Source organism: Ostrea edulis, chromosome 6 (assembly GCF_947568905.1).
Source record: "Ostrea edulis chromosome 6, xbOstEdul1.1, whole genome shotgun sequence".
Classification (NCBI taxonomy): Eukaryota; Metazoa; Mollusca; class Bivalvia; order Ostreida; family Ostreidae; genus Ostrea; species Ostrea edulis.
This window is the reverse complement of record NC_079169.1, coordinates 64,649,383-64,670,521: the sequence shown is the minus strand read 5'-3', so window position 1 is coordinate 64,670,521 and position 21,139 is coordinate 64,649,383. Positions and strand designations below refer to the sequence as shown.

At 34.5% G+C, this 21,139-nt stretch overlaps 1 protein-coding gene and 1 long non-coding RNA gene across 7 annotated transcripts in view; one reads left to right on the top strand and one right to left on the bottom strand.

Moving 5' to 3' along the window:
* Positions 1-561: 561 nt before the first annotated feature.
* The window catches only part of LOC125683014 (transcription factor SOX-5-like), a 63,889-nt gene continuing 43,311 nt past the window's right edge, over positions 562-21,139 (bottom strand). For all 6 annotated transcript variants that reach the window (XM_048923678.2, XM_048923682.2, XM_056140410.1 and 3 more), the window contains 8 exons: positions 17,094-17,583; positions 15,298-15,334; positions 5,222-5,721; positions 4,896-5,064; positions 4,625-4,795; positions 4,426-4,531; positions 4,149-4,291; positions 562-3,784 (listed from right to left, as the gene is read on the bottom strand). In XM_048923678.2, coding sequence (XP_048779635.1) covers positions 3,519-3,784; positions 4,149-4,291; positions 4,426-4,531; positions 4,625-4,795; positions 4,896-5,064; positions 5,222-5,721; positions 15,298-15,334; positions 17,094-17,579 — 1,878 coding nt within the window. In that variant the 5' untranslated portion in view covers positions 17,580-17,583 and the 3' untranslated portion in view covers positions 562-3,518. The remainder of the gene's footprint in view (positions 3,785-4,148; positions 4,292-4,425; positions 4,532-4,624; positions 4,796-4,895; positions 5,065-5,221; positions 5,722-15,297; positions 15,335-17,093; positions 17,584-21,139) is intronic.
* Positions 7,387-8,856, top strand: LOC130046897 (uncharacterized). The gene is made up of 2 exons (XR_008795947.1): positions 7,387-7,855; positions 8,280-8,856. It is a non-coding gene; the product is annotated as an uncharacterized LOC130046897 (long non-coding RNA).

The window sequence follows — 21,139 nt, the reverse complement described above, 5'->3', positions numbered from 1 at the left end:
GATAGCATTTGCTCATTTTGTCTCTATTGACAGCATTTGCTCATTTCGTCTCTATTGACTGCATTTGCTCATTTCGTCTCCGACAGCATTTGCTCATTTCGTCTCTGACAGCATTTGCTCATTTCGTCTCTATTGACAGCATTTGCTCATTTCGTCTCTATTGACAGCATGTGCTCATTTCATCTCTATTGACAGCATTTGCTCATTTCGTCTCTATTAACAGCATTTGCTCATTTCGTCTCTATTGACTGCATTTGCTCATTTCGTCTCTGACAGCATTTGCTCATTTCGTCTCTATTGACAGCATTTGCTCATTTCGTCTCTGACAGCATTTGCTCATTTCGTCTCTATCGACTGCATTTGCTCATTTCGTCTCTATCGACAGCATTTGCTCATTTCGTCTCTATTGACAGCATTTGCTCATTTCATCTCTATTGACAGCATTTGCTCATTTCATCTCTATTGACAGCATTTGCTCATTTGGTCTCTATTGACAGCATTTGAACTTGTGAGTCTGGTCATCTCCCCACTTGCCCTGAATGAAAGATACCAAGAGCAATGTTCAAGTTAATAATCAGTTTTATTTTCATTAATCTGAAGTCACAAAATCAGAATTATAAAATGTATAACTTAACTACAGCAGCTAAATATTGGACGTTTTCATTCATCGCATCAGTTGTATGTTAATTCGTAACAAAAAAGTAATATTGGTCAGTAACAATGTTCTATCATGGCACCTCAATGGTGACCTGATTCTTGTTAATATGACCTTTTTAAAGGTCACAATCAACTACAGGAATATTTCGAGTACATATACCATTATTAAAAAGATTTACCCACAAATATCATGTAATAAAAGAAAAAAAGAACTAAGTTTCATAATTATTACATATAACTATGAAATCATTAAACAAAGTCGTATCATGGGTTTCACAAAATATAACTAGCATATTGGCCTTAAATAAGACAAAAATAGTTTTAAAAAACAATTCAGTCTGCAGCTGATGTGAGAACAGTTTAACTGCTTTCTAATTTGACTAGCATAAGACAAGCACTTCTGGAGAGGGTTCCCATAGCAACAAAAAGTATCTACATGTATATAATAATGTTCTATCAAAATCCGACTCATCAGGAAAATTCATGCTCAGAAAAATACAATTATTTTAGACTTGTTCACCTTTTTGTTCAATAAAAAAAAAAGAGGAATTGGCCTAACTTGATTAAGCTTGTAGAAGTTAACACTTATAACATTCACTATTTATACCAAATCACGTTTCCTTTGGACTATTTATCAGATGAAGAGGGGGATTTCTAATTCGAAAATGAACACTACTGGGGCTACATACATGTTATTGATACAGTATACATCTCAGTTAATGCATATTCATGACTTGGTTACATTCTCAAATTTCATTGGAAGACTACTTGTGTCATGAGACCTCAAGAGACATGTCATGTGACTAAATTTACTTTATAATAAAAAATAGGGAATAAAATCTACGACATAAAACAAATATTGGCACATTACATTATCATTGGTCAAGTATCATTGGGTGTGACGATATTTACCCTTGGCAATAGGATCATCTATTTTTGAAGGCCAAATACCAGATCAATTGAATATATATCAACACTTTTGAATTTGTATAAATATATGTCAGTTAGTTGTCCGTCCAACTTTTGGAAATTTTTATAAAAATAAAATAAAATGTACTCGTTTTTATGGTGTGTTATATTGCTAGGAGAATTTTTAAAACCAAAATCAACTGCAAAAAAATTGCTTCAAGCTGTATGTAATTATCATGGCAGCAGAGGAGCAAGTATGAATACTTAAATATACAATTTAAGAGTCAACAAACCACTCCTCCATATTATAATAAAAGATTTTTTTTTTTCGTCACTGGAGAAAACTACATCAAAAGTACCTATTACACTGTACAAAATAAGGGATTGACTCCAGACCAAAGAAGTACATTAGGAAGTTTAAAAGTCTGCCAAAAGTCAATCAATAAAATCAACTCCTTTATTATCCATACAACCCACATCATCAAGACATCTTAATAGCCAATTTTAGCAACAATAGGTTTGGTTGACAAGGGCATGTTCTTTAGCTTTGTGAAGAAGTCGGTAGGATTACCATTATTCTTCCTTTTCTCTATATCAAGGATTTCATGCTTAATAAATCATTGTTAATGTGTGTTCAGCCTTAGTTATTAACAATATTCTTGATATGAATTTTCAAAAGTTTCTATGCTTTGAAAAAGGAAGCCCTATTAAACAAAATGGCACATAAAAATTTATTATTTGCGTCCTTATGACGTGGATCGACTCTGGAATTAATTTGCATGTCCTTTTACGCCAGCAGTGAAAATATAGCGCAAACAATTCATTGACACTTAAATATGGTAAGATTTATAATAACACAGACTTAACCTTCAAATGTCTGCAGATTATAAATGTCCAATTTTTCATTTTAATTTTTGAAAAATGCATGAGCAAGTTCTAAAATCATATCCTGAATGCTGTTATTGTGATAACAGTACAAAAGATTTAAAAAAAATGAACAAGAACAAAAATCAAAATGGAAAACCTAGGTTCTATAACAAATCTATTTTCCATAAAAAGGAACAGACAGCTAACAAAAGATACAGAATAAACAAGTTTCTTGAACAATAGATAATATGTCCTGGCAAATGAAAAATGCACCTTCTCAAGGAAATATGAACAGAATGACGTAAGGAATTCTCTATCTGTGTCTATAACACACCCTGGAAAGGGGGGAAAAAAAGGCAAAAACCAGACGACAGTGTAACAGTTGGACCCTGAAAGTGTGAATAAGCAGGTAACAGGCAGTGCATGAACTTGATGAAGTTGGTCCTGATATCTCTCTTCCATGACTATAATTCTCATGTATATATATATATATATAACACATTAATAATAAAGATTTCTAACATTAATAAGAGAACAAATTAAAACATAATAATATACAAAAAACTTGTCCCAACTGTGGACGTCGTCATAGCAACCACATTTTACACATGAACCAAGCACATCCTTTTTCGGTACATTGTGCACAAAGCTGTTATTGCTAATTTGTACAACATGTCAGCACTAAATACACAACAACGATATGTGATTACATTCCTCTACCATTCCATTAAACCCTGTACTTTGTCTAAGTAACCGGCAGTACATGACGATACAGACATATAAGTTTACATACCTAACTATCTATACTTTCAGCTTTCAGTATCTCTTTTGAATACCAAATCGCACTAACTCTTGCATAAACATGCATAACATTAATTTGCGTAGATGTGCACATGAATACATACTATCGCTCTCAAAAGTCGAGAGAAGTTTCCTTCAAAATGTCTGGACATTTCTTGTTCAAAATTGCGCTGATAAGCGTCCATATGTACACAGTTTAACAAGATACAAACGGCATCACTTATGAACAAAGTTTGAGAAATGCTGCCATTTTTTGTTCTCATGTTCACCCTGGAAGTGGCTAACTATGACATAGCTGCATGAGGCTGGCTCCTGCTGGGATTTGAAACATGGTTTGAATAAGGCGCCGAATCGAGACTGTTGTCCGAAGATTGGTCCATAAGGTCACTGAATTCTTCGTCACTGCAGTTGTCAAGGTCATCGTCTTTGTTGCTAGAGAAGCCATGATGAGAAGCCCCATTAACTGTTGAACTGTTTGTACTTGTATGAATCCCATTTGGGTGAAGAGGGGGTCGAGTATGGTCAAAGGATGAAGAGGTACCATTTTCGCCTGAATTAAAGAACCAGATCTAGGTGAATGGCACACTAGCTAAGTTCTCAACAGATTTCACATTAAAATAATTCTATTGGATAAACCATGAAAACCAAGATAAAATAGTACATCATCAAGATGATTATTTTTATAATGATATACAATCAATATAAATATTTGGTGAGAAATTGTATCGTTCACAAACCAATTGAAATATAATTGAAATAAAATAGTATATTCAACATTTAACGATTTGATGAGCATAAAAGCTTTCAAGCAAAAATACTAATTTGGCAACAGAGCCCTGGTGTAGCCTGGTTGATCATTATATTTTAGTTAATGGATACTACACTTGAAAAATTCCTTTTTGATCACTACTCACCTATCAGGCCCTCTACATAAGTAGTGTGGGAGTCGCCATACCACACTCTGCGAATGTCCTGGCGACGGGTCCTCATCAGGGCCTTGTACTCGGAGATCCTGAGCTTTTTGCCATCCACGATACAGGTACGCTTTGGACGAGGCCTATAATGGCAATAAAGTAATAACTTAATATTGTGTCATTACATGATATGACTTCAAACTAAGGAGAGCATTTTAAAAATCAGTCTCTTGAGTATGGTACTTGTAGAGTATTAGTCTGTGAAATGCACACTCGCCTGTAGCGGTAATCAGGATGTTTTTCCATGTGGAGTTTACTAAGACGGCTCTGCTCTTCATAATATGGTTGCTTTTCTGCATTGGTCATAGCTTTCCATTTGGCACCTACAAGAGAAAGAATAAAATCAAAAGCCTCTGTTCCTTCCCAATGCTGTAGTTACCTCCCTTATACTGTTCTATTCCATATATAAAACCCACCTAAGATTTTACTGATGTTAGAGTTGTGCATATCAGGACAGGCTTTCAAGATCTTTCTTCTTTCCTCTCTGGCCCACACCATAAATGCATTCATGGGTCTCTTGATATGAGGTTTACCTGCCTCATTCTTTTCCTTTTGGGAACGAATAATTTTAGCACCAAACATTTTTCCTGGAAGAAACATTTTAATATAAAAACTTGCCATGCAATAATGGATCATGGAGAAAACGAGAACACAACAGAGGAAGGTAAATATTTAGAGATCTCTTACCTGATTGGCTATCGTCTGCAGAGCTGTCTGAACGTTCTTTCATGGCTGACATTGTAGGCATAGAAGACATGGCTGCGTGGGAGTAGAGGGGGAGGGGGAGTCCCGGGAACACTGGGCCAGTCATAGAGTGAGACAGCTGGCGAGCCAAAACCTCCTGAACCATCGACTCCTGCACAACACAGAGAAAAACAATAGATAGGGAAATTACAGTTGATTTTGTGAATACAGGGTAGAGACTTCACCATTAAAAATTAAAATAAAAAACTGATTAGTGTACCATCTTCAAATGTTTTCTGATTTTATGTCAAAGAGGTTATTTGCATTACCTTGTCAAGATCTGGATGGGATTTTCCATTCAGCATTCCAGGAGGGGTCATTCCACTTAACATTGAGGTGACCATGGGGTTGGCCATCATGAATGGATACTGAGGAAATCCAAGTGGCAGACGAACTCCTGGGAATGGCCCAATCTCTGTGGTGGGAGTGGTGACCGGGGAAACCACCTGTCTCTTGTGGTGGGTATGGGCTGGAGGGGGGGTTCTGTTGTTCCCATCTAGTTTCTCTGGTGAACCAAACATTTCTTCCACTTTCTCTATTTTGAACCCTCTGGGTTTGGTCAGGTTCAGAGGGATTTCCTGATTCATTGCCCCACCCCAGCTGTGGGGGGAAGGACTCCCCTTTCTGAGGTTGGGCGAGGGCTGAGATCGGGGTGAGCTGTGGTGGTAAGGGGAGAGTACTGGGGATAACTGTGGCTGTCGACTGTCCATGCTGATGGGAGATGAGCTTTTGGAAGATGCATGAGAAATGCTTGTTTCACTGCCAGATACTGCAAGAAAAAATAATTTGTATTAACAAAAGACTAGCAGTTTCATTTGTCCAACTTGAGCATTAGATATATCTGGATTGACATAAATGTCTTTTGTCACATTTATAATATGGAAACAAAGGGCACTTCCTTCCTTTTTGAGGAGGCATAATAGTTTCTATTTAGTGTGTGGTCTGTTATCATACCATATCAACACCTTGCAAGTGGCCACTTAAAGGAGAGGGCCTACCAGAAAACCGTATTGTTATTATCTATTCTTGCCACTGAACTTGAAATATTGAGGAAGAGAAATGTGCATTGCCACGAATTTTCCCAGCAAAGTTATGACAGCTTCACCAACAATAAAAATAGTAGACAAGATTAATCATTTTTATTTTAACTCTTCAGATAAGGTTTTGAAGTCAATGGATCAGGGATATGGAATATAGCATTTGGTACATAAAACTCTGATGTCTTTACTATAGGCAGGAAACATCACACAAACTGTTATCTACTGCTAGAAATGACAGGCTTGCTGTAATTAGGGCCTGCAAAAACATGATGATTTTCTGCTAAGATTTTGGGTGTGAATAGCAGCAATTGTGATTGGTATCAGAAAGCGATCTCCTGTACCATTTGTAGAGGAGAGGAAAAAACAATTTATTTCTGTCTGTGCTGAAGTGTTAGCTTGACCTCTGACTCCATCACTCAATCTTCACACTGTGTCAGGAGGGGAAATAACTCCATCTAAACCTCAAAGCTCAGTAATAAAGGAATCATTACCGTCAATCCAATTTATTTCCAGCCTTCGACCAAAAAATAAAATTCACTTTATCAACAGTCAAACAGTCTGTTTAATAGGCCTCAAAATGAAATGGTAATGCAATTCTCTATGTAATATGATAAAATGCAAGTTTTGGTAAAAAGGGAAATTTTATCATAAAATATGCCTTTTCTTTAATCTTGATCACAGGAATTTGGGGATCATAAAATTATGCAAGTAATGGATATTTCAACTGATAATTTTGAGAAACTGAAGGACTGCAAGTTAGTACCCTCATAAAAGATTGCTGCAAGATTTATACCTCACTGTAATCTCAGGACACTCATCTTACACTACTTTCTCAATAATTTTCTGCAAATTTTTTTTTAAAAAAAAAGATTTCCTGGAACTATCTTTTCTATGCAAATCAAATGGTGGGTTTTCTCCTAACTGCTCTTTCATATCAATCTTAGGGTAATCTACAGACAAATTGATATTGACAGAATTTACTCACAATTCTGTATTTCATTCAGAATAGTTGACTTGCATCAATATGTTTTTCAAACTAATTTTAAGACTACAGAACAAATTTTTCAAAACACAAAATAGTCCTGAAGTGTCAAATTTGCACTGATAATAAAATACTAACAAGGATAAACTGATTGAGTTTTGTCTACCTTTCAACACTGATGGCTTCTCTTGTCTATTGCATCCCTCCATGACATTCCACATCTCAACAAAAAATCTGAGACATTCAATTGCAGCACACATCAATGGCTTTGATACTAATCTAATTGTGGTAGGAATTACTGCAAAGTGATGAGGGGACCATTGCTAACCATTCAAGAAATTTAACTTATGCCACTTTTCCACACATCACTGCTTTGGCTCCCAAGATTGGACACAGCGGGGAACTCCTTTGCAACAATATACAAGGGACTTTTCTTATGCATATATATCTTTTCAATTTTACAGACAACTGATTTATGATTGAAAGATGGGAAAAAATGAGATTGAAAAGAAAAAATCCGCTTCATTTCAAAGTCACATCACATCATTTCACTTGTGAAGTTTATCGCACATTGATATCGGCAACAATGGGGTCAGGGCTTGCCACGACAGAAATCGGCAAACATCTTACAAAATTTATGAGATAAAACTGAGCCTTTTTTTTAAACTCTTGTTGATGGAGATAGTATCATACTTGTTTTGTTTTACAAGATTCCTTGAATAAGTATAATCAATTTTTTCATCTGCTATCTCATGCAGACAGACAAAAGGCAAAGCTGACAATATCTTGTTTTCCTTCCCATCATTTTTCTTCTTTAAAAACTTACAGGGGTCTCCTTGTTGAAGCAGTTATAAAATCTATAGTTTGGATGTTTATTTTCAGTAAGTATTTCGTTCTTTAATGGTACCATTTAGCCAGAAAGAGTGGTGATAAGACAATAATTTTATTGTTTCAAAATGTAATAAAAGACAAAAAGATTTAGTTGCTTATCTTGAAACATCCTGTCTAGAAAAATTTCACCCAATTTTTCTGAAATAAAATACAATTTATCAACTATCCACTTTGATGACTTATGTGTATTTTTGATGTATATTCAGTTCTGTAGGTTTTTTCCTTTCTAATGACTATATTATCAATTCTACTTTGCAGTCATGCAAGGAAATTGACACCCCTTTGTAAATTTCATCAGAAAAGAAAAAATATCTGATTGCACAATATCTAAATTATCTATAATGAATTGCAAAAATTAATAGGACTAATAGAGATTTCATTTAATTCTTGAAAATATGCCATTTCTGATTCCAGAAAGTGTAAACATTTATCTGGAGACTGGAAATCATTCCTAAGTAACAAAAGCAGCCTGTGGTTTGATTTATAATGGAGGATATAATATGCTTGAACTGGGAGAAAACAATATCAACAATGGCTTTTTCTTCAAAATCTACAAATCTGGAGGCAATTTTCTGAAAAATGCTCTCCACATGCTCTGAGACCTTTAGCTTTGTTCTTGGGATAATTATAACAGCACATTAAGACACAGTGAGGATTGTGTAGTCCAGAATTGATGAAATTATTATTAACTTCACGTGTTGTTAATATTTTGAAGGGATGTGACTAAAATTGGTGGCAAGTTGAATTCTTTCAAGAGACCCCTCTCCCCACCTAACACCTGCTAGTGGTGAATTTGCTGGCTTTATAATTCATTATTTTCACAATGCCACCAGAAACTTATTAGCAACCGCAGTGTACTTCATTCAGCTTCAAAGACATTTTGCAAATTAATTCTGCTGATGAACTGTTAAAGAAGTAGTAAAAAGAAATAGAATCAACCTAATTCTGTTCTTTTCTCATTTACTTTTATAATAAAAAAAACTTTTAAAGTCTAATCAGATTTATTTACTTTTTTATATGATGATATACTGAAGTATTTGGACAAAGCACATCTTTGAGATGATTGTGCTCAACTTTTCCTGTTCACCATATCATTTATGACACATGAATTGAAAGCAATTCAAAATACTCATAATTTTCTTTACACTCAATCTCCATCCTCATTTTTTTCAGCAGGAAATTTCACAAAAAATACTGTGATGTCTGACAGTGCTTAACAACAGAATGAAACAATCAAAGTCTGACAATTATTATTTTTCAGTTTACACGAAATAATATCCATGCAAGTTTTATATGATGGTATTAAATATTAGATTTTGAAATGAGTAACACATGTTTTTGCATTTTGTTACTGTAGAATAAAATTTATGAACCCAAATTTATTAGTTTCTCTTGTCTTAGAACACAATCAACCTTGAACTACCATCATTAAACACAACAATGTAAAATCTGCAATGAACAAAAACATCCATTCCAAAGGTCATTATGTGACTTGATACCCACTTTTTTGTCTAAATGCTTGAAAATGAAAACATGATAAGAAAATAAAACTGAGTTATGGTGAGTTCATCGGTGCCATGCCTGCCATAGAAAATGGTATCTACACAGATTGAGGAGGAGTGCATGCCTCATTTGCAATCAGTTTCCATAAATTACTGAATTAGTTATGTCACTTTTTCATATTTGAAGATCTAAAGGAAATGAAACAATTTGGCAGAAAAACACAGATAATTCACAATATATCACATGTTCTGTGAATGTGGAACTCAATATTCCATACAAAACCACCAAAGATCCACCCTTCAGAAAGGCAGGCCTGAACATCCAATTATTAACAATACTGACTTATTACAATGCACCTGGTCCTTATGAATAATTTGAGATGGGAGAAAAAACAGAATTCTCGAATCTGAACAAATATTTCCACATCATTAAGATAACATTATCTTTTAAAAGATTTGATAATCTTATCATTTTTGGCGCGTTATTGTGGAAATACGAGTGTGTGTGGCTTTTGTTTTAGCCTATCCATGAGAGGGCCATGCAAAATTTCTTTTCAAACAATCTTTTTGCATATACTTATCACTATTGCAGTTTTCAAAAAAAGGGGTTTTCTTTTCTTTTTGCGATATGACCACTCTCTGCAGGTGTGGAGACATTCGTTAGCAGTTTTTGGACTGATAATTGCTGCAGCTTTTTTTTATCATCCTTGTCTTGAGCTTGTTGGAATGCTATTCTTTCTTTGAGAGGATAAAGTGCAGGAAATGATTAAACACTTGCTAATACACATGCCGCTAATTCTCTATTTCGTATTTTGATGGACTCGTAACCCAGGACAGCTAAATATCAAGTGTTGCTTATTATTCATAGTAATATACTTTTTTTTTAGGGGTTTCCTGTTTTTCCAATTACAAAGATATTCTTGATTATGAGTTTTGATAAGCATCAACAGAGGCAACCAATTACTTCTCCTATGACTTATCATCAAAACCTTGAGACACCATCCAACTCAGTCAACTTGTCACTGTCATTAATTCTATCAATCACACTTCCCCTCCCCCCTTTCAAAAAAAATGTTTTCATCATGTATGCATGTAAATTTTGAAATTATTCTTGAAAGATTTGGACATTTAAAAAAAGAAAATTACAATGAAAGTATTGTTCCCAGTGAAGAATGCTTCACCTACACATGGACATTTCTAGTTTGATACTGTAAATGATTCTACCCCTGTGGCATCAATACAAACAATAAAAACAGAAATCCCCCCTCAATCCCCCGTTCTGATTACCAATCTTTTTTGTTTTATACTGATTATTAACAGTTCAACAAACACAAAAAAACAACCCATTCCCCAAACAATTTGCTTTGGCTACAATAGCTTCAGTTCTTTCTTTTAGCATGCTTCTTTACACCTAATCTTCCACAGAGTGAGAAAAACATATGGCAGAATTATAACAATTCCCCTAATCATTGCAAAACCATCAGGCTGAAAGACTCTGTGGGGCAGACGGTGCTTCCTCAGCCTGTCCTAGTATTGTTCCGGGGAAGGAAAAACAGTTTTGGGGTGCACAAGAAAAGAAAAATAATGAGGGAACCATAAGCTTTTGTACCCTCTGCCCCCGGTGACTTTCTGGTACAAATGAAGTTCATTGGCTAATTCCCTGGAACAGGTTTCAATATCAGAATCTCAGAAAATGATTTGTTACCTTCTTTCTACATTAGAAAACCCAGGCCATCTTTAATACATATACCAGTTTTCAAGTATACATAATATATAGTATTCTCAACAACATTTATAACAACAAAATATCATTAAAATTCACTGGTTGCAATTTAACCAAAACACTCCAAGCTGAAAACCCCCCATCAAATTAGAAAGTTTCTAATGGTGAGAAAGAAGATGAAATTAAGTTTGTATACTTACTCAACATTTCTTAAACACTTCCAAAATAACTTGAGAATAAAACTGGTTTTGAAACTAAAACCTCAAAAGCAAATGAAAAAAGCTGTTTAAAATTGTATCTCCACGACAATTATGTTATGGAACAATGGCCATCTTGAGTATCACTTGTGGTGTATCCTCATTGTTTCGCCTTCCTTGTTAGTTTTGTTACACCATCCATGGCTGAGCGCGATCTGTACAATGGGGGGGACACAATCCGAAAACTCTTAAATCAAGGGTTTCAACAGGACACAGTGGATGTAATGATTGTTTCCTTTACACAAAAAGCTTTTTTTTTTTACTGATCTGAACACCTACAGTATCATCATACCTCTTTGTACCTGTTGCATTCACTGAAAAAAGGGATTGTCTTACTTTTCAGCAGAGCATGCATGGTACACTTTGTGTATTGTTTAGGCCACAAGATGCTATTGTTATTTGGTTCATTGTTGCTTGCCCACCTTCACAATATTGTTAAACAAGGCACCCTACTGGACAATTATCCACCCCGCATTGTTCTCCCGTTGTCAGCCTAGCTCAGCAGTCAGATAGTGTGACAGCCGAACTTGAGCAACCTTGCATACCCTATCATCAACCTGATAAGCAATACATCAGCTTAAACCTGATACCTTTCCGCTCTTTTTGAGATGCTATAATTCCCTTACTTAGCAAACTCAAAACACCCACACAAAAGATATCCAAAGATATGGTGCTTGTGTCCAATTTTTCAAACTTGAAATTTGATCCATGAAAACTTTCAAAATTCTTGTCACATTCCTCAAATTAATAAACCAAATTAAAGTGTTTTTTTTCCTGAACATCACTCATGTATAAGTGTTTGTGTGATGTTCAATTATCTTTGGACTTTCCATTAATACTTTAACTAGGAAGTACTTTTTAGTTAAAGAACATATTAAATGGATGACTATTCACTGCCAGGAGGCCCACCTCTCTACAAGAGCAGCCTCTACTAACCCGTACACAGGGAAACCCCCTGAACATCCTATAGTTTTCAATGACTTACATATAAATCTGCATATAAACAAATTAAAATTCTATTGCGTTAAACTCAGAAAATTTATTTTTATATGAAAGTGGTGACTTCATAGCACTTAACAACACCAAAAGCAGCCGAGTCTGTCCTCAGCATCAGTGATATTTTAGTCTGTCCTCAGCATCAGTGATATTTTAGTCTGTCCTCAGCATCAGTGATATTTTAGTACACAACTACAGTCAACCTTTCAGGTCAGTAGTCATTTAGGCTAATCATCAAAATGTGTCTTTTGTTTCAATGTTTGCTAATGTATGTGGAATGCAACATAAATACATGAAACAAAAAAAGCCTTGGTTTTTCTGCACCTGCACTTGCGCAGTATACTCATGATCACAAAGGCTATTAAAGTAAACTGTTGCTCACAATATAATGCAAAATAAAGGAAATAGTGTTTTCTCAGTAGACATCTTTTGTTTAAACAAAAGTGCTTAAAAAATAAAATGCCAAGAAAAAAAAGAGTTTCAGCTGCAGTGTATTGATAACCTATTATTCAAAGGCCAACAAACAGAATAATTGTTCAAACGACATTTAACAATTCCAATATTCACTTTTGTTTCAAAGGGCCCTAATATGAAATTTAACACAAGTGATTGCCATATTTGTTCATCGGACCTTGCTAAGCCCACATAAAACAAAAGAAGGAGGCTGTTGTGTTACTACAATGAGGGCAGACAACAATACAGGCATTCACGGCAGTCGTAAATTTCCCCTGCCTGGCATCATTACAATGTGTAAACTTTCAAGTTATGGGGTATTGTTTGAAGTAGACTTGTGGATATGTTTTGTGTGCTGACCTTCAGTGCAGATACCCTGACCCTTCATGTTCATTTCATCAAACCCGCCTCAGCTAAACAAAGTAAATGGATGAGGTCAATGGGGAACACAGAGCAGAATTTTAATTAAAAGACATAAAACAGACTTAGATATCAATTCAAACACAAAAAAGGTCCACAAAGCAAATGAAACACTAGAGTGATATCCCATTCTTTCACGAGCTTGGCCCGTTTCCGATCTGTACATGTAGACCTTTCTCTGTGATGACTTTTCTATAGCAGTAATATATCGCCCTACCAGCACCTCTCAATTGAACCCACTACGGTATAATCAGGTATTCTGTAACATTTTATCAAAAGTAAATTCACTTTCTTTGTTGTTTGGAGAGTCAGAGATAACCTAAAAGGTTAGACATGCATTCTCTTGAACTTGAAATTTCCACAAAAACTAGGGAACACACAATGCAGCCTATTGTATGAATGATATTGATAAGGCCTGAAATTTTAGGTGCCAATGCCTTATCCATAGGCTCTAATCAATTGGAATTGTTTGGACATTGATAAAAAGCTTTATTCCTACTGTAGATTGGACAGGATGCAGAAAAGAAAAGGATTATATTTGCACCCTAAAATTACCCAATGTTCCCACTCATGCTTTTCAAGAAGCCATGGGTAAATTCTGGAGTACTCTTGAATTTAATCAACGATATTCCCTGGCTCCTGCAATATCCATCTACAAAGGAGACTTCTGTTTGGATCTTGTTGACAAACATAATTGTTCTGTTGAAACTCTGGCATTACCTGACATTTCCTCCATAACACAAAACATGTGGTCTAGCATTCACCCTTGCCCCCAAACAATCATCACTGTCAAATCCCCATAACAAAACTTCTATCCTCACGTTCCAAATACACACTCAATTAGCATAACCCCCTCAAAAAAAAAAAAATCAGTATTACACTCCTTATCACTATGAAAGTTCATCAGAGAGAAAGAAAGAAAAAAAGAAAGAGAGAGAGCACAAGCAATTTCAATTATTTTTGCCTTTATTTTAGATTTTTAAAGTTTTTTTTTTTTTGCATTGTTAAAGAAGAATATGAGCATCTGTTGTATTGCTGCCTGTCTCTGGCATTGGTTTGTGGGAACTTCTGTGAAGTGGAGGTCTTGCTCTACTCAGAGTGGCATGGTTCATTTCTAATTGCCTTCCTTCACTAACAATAATGAGGCATCAAATACCTTTGTCTCTGTCAGGTTTTGAAAAACTAAATGCAATGAAACAATGATGAATTCATTGTTAACAAATGCACCGTTAGGCTGAGGGCTTGTATTTGCCTGTACATAAGCCTTTTCTTCAAACTGCTGGGAATCGCATAAACTTTCACAACTCCTATGAAGTCTCCCACAATAAAAAAAACCCTTAGACAATTACAAAATTTCCTTTTCATCACAACTTGTTTAGGTAGAGTGCTGTTTGATGTTGGCTTGGTTCGGCCAATGACCACTCTTTCCAGTTTCAGACTGTTCATTTTAGAGAAAGGAGACGGCTGGGGAATAATTAGTTGGTAATATCATGTGGATTTGTCAATGAGCAAAGTGGCAAGAAAAAATCTGTTTAATCGCCAACATTTGTTTTATCAAGGGTGATCATAATTCTCCCCCCAAAATCAAAATGACTGCAACTCCATGGGTACACAAGATTAAATCACTAACATCAAAGCCTGCACTAACAATCATCCATACTATCATATTATGTTGCCTTTCTTCAAAATGAATCAACTTTTTTACCATTATTATTTTTTTCAAAACAAAGTCTGAAGTTGCTTTGAACCCTGAAATATGGGTTGGACAGCTGAAGACATTATAGGGTGTTTCTTATGTACAGCTTAAGTTTGGCATGACTATAAACATGATCAGACTTAACACCACAAAATGCACTCTAGAACATGCAAAGAGTGCGCTTCTGATGAGAACAATGGGGGAAGGGGGCACCCTCTAACAAGATACCTCTCCCACCTCAGGACATGACAGAAGGATCATGCAAGCAACCGTTAAAAAAAAAAACAAAAACAAAAAACCCAGCAAACTTTACTTAAACCATCTTTAATATTTCAGAATTCTTTAATTTTTCCTTAAAAAATAAAAAAAATTGCTGAATTCTTACCTGGCATGCTCTTGTTTTCTGTGTGATTTATGGAGCTCTGTAAAATAGAAATTGTCAAACCTGATATAGACTCCTACCAGGAATACAATAAAATATATTATCAAGTATTTCTGGGTACATATAACATACTTGAACTTTAAAGGTGGGCAAAATTCAACAGTGGATTCATTATTCACGTAATGGACTCAGATATTTTGTAATTACTTGAAAAAGATTTACATTAATGTTTTATTCCAAATCTGCAACATCATGATTTGATCAAACTTGGTTAGTTGGTCAACCATGTAGAATATTTTAAAAAGCTAGAACCTTGTTTCTGATTGTTGCTGATTCACTTTTTCTAAGTACATTGGAAATCCCATAAAAGCAAGCAGATTATTTCAAACAAATATGCAAAGGTATCTATCCTATGTAGTCTAAAAAGAAAAAGGCCTATAACTAACAAAAACTAAATCTAATTATTTCCCCTGATTAGAAACAATCACATCTCATCACCAAATCTGCAGTACATGACAAGCAGAAAATGGGGGAGATCTTTTTCTTATAGTCGCCTTGTTTTCCCTGATAATGCTGAAGTACCTTTCCATGTCGTTCACTTAACTTTGAAACAATCCAGAAAATCAGATAATTTGATGGCTGGATTAGATTCTAAACAATGGCTACAGTTCAATTATGAGATCTACCAAGGAAAGGCCCTATTCATTCTTCCATATGACTGCCAATTTCTTTAAAAATAACTACTCAGGCCCTCTTCTAATGATATTAGTATTTCAAATGATTTACTTTTTTCACATCACTACAAACACTACTCGATAAAGTCACATATAGTATGTGAAAACTTCTTAATTCTTTTCAAATAAAATCCAAAACATATTCAAGTCTTCATGAATATATAGTATATACATATCAAAAACTATGTTTTCAAACTGATGCACATGATACTAAACATATTGTTCTTGTCAAAACAATGAGAGATTGTGATCACAAAATGATCCAGCTTTCATCAATCACAGACGAAAAGAAATACTCTGATTTTATAATGACTCATAAGTAAAACGATTAATAGCACCCTTTTTATAACACATGTATATATTTTTTCATCTAGTTTCTCATCTTTATTTTATTCAGAGCATTTGAAGGTCAGCATTTAAAATTTCATCAAGTATCAATTTAGTTTGCAGAATTATAGTAAGAATCAAAACCTAGTTTTTATAATCAATTCAAACTACACTTTGGAAGAATTTTCATAGACTGAAACCCAATAGGGAATTTATTTGATAATTCATTTAAAGAACAAGGTCCACATAAGGCCTCTATTTGGCCCTGTTAGTCTACACAAATCAAAGCAGATGATTTTCACTTTTTGGCAAACAATTTTTTTTTTAGAAAGTGCATCATGTTTAATAAGCTATGATTTATGATTTTGACATTATTTTCACAGTAGCTTGAACATTTTGTAAAATTCTCATTCAAAACAGCCAAACATTTAAGATATTTTTTTTTCTTCAAAATTGTGTAAATTCTTTGCAATATCATAAGTTAAGATGCAGGATTTTCATACCTAAAATATAAATTTCTATGTCCTGTCTTCCCCTAAATGAATCTGTTGAAGAAATTAAGGCCCTATAGCTAATAAAAGATGAAGTTTTCAATTCATTTTAAAATGAAGCACAGACAGGGAATTGTTCTAAATTGAAATGAACACGGCCATTTCACTTCACGTATAAAGTGAACCTAGATCTTTTAGAAAGATTCACACAATATTCAGGAACATCTGGTTATAATGGTTGTCCTACCTGTTTTTGTGTGGACAGATTTTCCTTGAGGCTCTGGAGCTGAGAAATCATCTCGCTGAGTCGGTCCTCCTTCTCCTTGAGGCTTCCATCACTCAGTAAAACCTGAATGCTCTCTTTAACTTTGTTGTCTTCATTCATGTTGTTATTCTCAAGCTCAGCAAGGTCTGATTTTGAGCTCAGTCGTTTAAGTACACTTTCCATGGATTTGCGCTGCAGTCCCAAACTGGACTTTGTTGAAAGGTGATGATGAAGCTGATGAGGCGATAAAAGTTCTAACTCAGTTTCCGAGTCAGAGTCTTGCCTGACACTCTGAAGAATTCGTTGTTTTTTGCTCGGTGGCCGACTGCTGGATGAGTCAGAGTCCTGGTTCTCACTGTCGGACCTGGTCACTATGTGGAGACTGGATTCAGTGTCACTATCACTGTCTAGTTCACTGTTGCTATCTTTTGGCAGTTTGGTTGGAGTATTTTTACGTTTTGAAGACATACTCCTGCAAAATGAAATAAATTCTATGAATACATATTGCCTTATCTTTGTAATAACTGAATGTTGGGTGAAAGGTGATGAAAAAGCCAACAAATTCAGCATATTTTGCATAAACTGTCACCATATCACTCTTTCCAAAATTTGATGTGAAAGTTGAAATCTAGATGATCAGTTACTGTTCTTTAACAGCTGGGATGTAGAGGTTATCATATCTTGAATGTGTTATAGTAATATATGGAGCTGCACTTATAAAATTTCCCAAGGACTTGCAGAATGTCAAACCATAAACAATGATTCTGCTGTACAACACTCCCAGTGTTCTTCTCAAAAATCTCACAGTGTGGAGCCTTCAGATTAGACCCCAGAACAAGGAATGGTATAAACAAAAATATAGGTTTACAGTGTTTTAGTACAATTTTAATATAAGATTGCAATTGCAAATTCAAGGATAAATTTTTACTTTTTTTATCACTGGTAAGCATAGATCTTTAAATAAATACAATGTCTTTGATTAAATCTAAAAACTGAAGTTTAGCACGTAACCACTTAAATCATGATGTTGTACATTGAACATCATAATTTAATCATTTTAAAATTACGACAGAAATATTTATTCATAGTGCTTCATCTTTACGAAAAGTTGATTTAAAACAATATTTTTGGGAGGGGGATCAAACTGATATTCTAGTAGAAATCATATATGAAATTTTCAATTAGGTTTAAAGACATCATACCTGATTCTGGAAGAGCCAATGAATGCAACCTTCAGTATCTCACTGGCACAGAAATATAACAAGACTTTCCTATCTGACAATAGACTAGGAAGTGTTTTGTGTGGAAACAAACAAAGGTGGGCTTAGAGTAACACCTTGACTAACTTCACCGGGTATTATACATACTTCCTTACTTTTCCTTGAGTGCCTGAGGCCTATACAAATGTATCTTTGTCATCTGTCATTTGATCTGATGTAAGTCACCTATTGATGATCATTACAATTTATATTAACCATCTCATGAATTATATTTTGTTGCTCATTTAGAGAAAATCCAGACTATTTTGAGTCATGGGTACAATTCATGTTTTGAAGACACCAGGCGTCAATATTTTGATGTAATGTTGAAATGGTATGTATAATCTTTGGAAATACTATTACAATATAATTCTAATTTTTGAATATTTCAAGGAAAAAATTGTCACCTGCAATACTGAATACATCTTTGTGACAAAAAGCTGACTGAATTTAAATTTATTATACAGTATGTATAAAACATGTTAAATTCACTTTAGGATTTTGGCTAGTGGCTGTAAACTATGAAAGTGTAATTTACAAGCAGGCCTTGGACATTATTAGTCAAATTCTAAAATATTTTTTCAGTTGCATAACAGTTTGTAATTGACAATGATAGATCAGGTGACAAAATTTCAAGTAATAAAGTAGCATAAATTGTACAACAGAAATGATGCACGTCTTTTAAAAAGTAAAAAAAAAAAAAAAATGGAATTTCTTTTCCATAATTTTTTCCCTACTGCTCTACACCTACACACTATATGCCAAAATTTGACAGAAAGTGTCTCATCTGTAAAGGATTCCCCTGTATCTGGTCGTCCCACTATAAATAAATACTACTGTAAGACAGATATACCCGAGTATAATTGATTATTCATTAGATCTGTTGTGATGGGTTGATGGATTTCTCCCAGTGTTGTTATGATCAAGAGTTATTCATTTAACTACCATCCTAGGACACGACAGTAAAGCAGACCTATATATCTGTTAAGCTTCCTATTAGAACTTCAGGTGTAATACTATAAAGTACATCTAGCCTCCACCAAATGAAATTAACTGATATTTTACCCCAATAATTTTTTTATTTTGGTTAGAATATTTAAATTTTGAATTTGATTTTTGAACTATCATAATGCACTGCTTTCTCTCTCCATTTAAATCACCACATTAAACATGATTGAAGCTGGATGACATCTATATAATTGATTGTACCTGTTCTGTACCTCTGTACTAAATTAGAACTTTGTTATTAGAATGCTGAAATGCTATTGTTAAGTTTTTATATTAGAAGGTTAAAAATGCTAAAAAGCAATTACATGTAATTCAGATTGCTAGTCAAGTGAACAGTCTGACAAGGCTGAATACACAATACTTTTAATATTTATTTCTAGACCACGGTTTTATTCCATTTTGGACAAAATCTTTTTTCCACATAACCCTTTTCCCTTCATTTTATTTATGATGCAATTATTCTAAATCTAAGTATTTGAATGATAAAATAAATGTTATGTGAAAATCTATTCTCTCTGTTGACAATTATAAGCATCTATAATGCACCACCGAGAAACATATATTAATAAAACTGTATTATCTTGATCATGTGCATTTGCTCAATAAATCTAAATGGAGATTGTCTGCTATTTAGATTTCAAATCTGACTGGATTTTATTCACATGCAAAAGAAAAATGGCATCCCGAAAGGTTGGAGGACAATAAAATAGAAATTCCTATTGAATTGAACACCCAATCAGTGCTGTTTTAATGTTCTTCTAATGCAGGCCTAGGGGGTTATAATGTTAAGTGGTAGAGTCGTTGATTAATTTTCTACACAAGGTGACTACACTCATTGGCGATACTTATCTAATATTTAACACTTATAATCTGTTATTACATATGATAACATGGGAGAATTTTGTTCATCCTGCAGCCATTGACATAACTGTCTATGCTTCAAATAGGTCCACTACAGGAAAGACAGGTATTGTCACAAGACGAAAAAGTGTCAAGTCTCGCAACTTCAAAAAGGGCCGAGCTAAACTGACTCTTCTCGGAGCCGTGACAAGACTCCGGCATTTTTTGACCAGCCATACATCTGTAAGACAACTTGTTTGTTCTGACAATCTTTTTCACTGGCAGTGTCGTATTATGCAGGAAGGAAGACCAACACGATGTGAAGACTTGCCCCCAAAAATAAATATCCTTTTGTAAATATGACAATATTTGCCTAGTAAACACCACCTTCTTTGCATAATGACACAGGATAATGCACCCAGATTGAGCACTCTCCAGGACAAATCATACTGCTTTGTCACATAATTACGGTATTTATTTCCCCCAATATATTAGCCATATGTACTCCACAAATCCAACTTTATTATTCTGATAATAAATAATCGGACAAAGGGGTATGAAAAGGAGGAATCGTCATGGAACAGAATCATTTCCTTTTCATCTTCTTTATCATTGCTAATCAAGAAAATCTTGGAGACTGAATTCTACAGGTGGAGACAGATTGAACAATACAATATAATCATTTAAAGGAAAACAATTTTTTCTTCTCTTTTCAATTCAAAATATATTTGTCTTTGATGATCTAAGTGGAACACTCAATGAAGGAAAGAAAAAAAGAAGAAATATATTTGCATTCAGTGAAAAATGAACACAATTCCCATTTTGATTTCATTGTACAAAGGTTTGAAATATTGTGCATGATCGTCTTTGATACAGTTGTGTAAATCTTGAAAATTCTCGTCCTCATCAGAGTAATCAGTG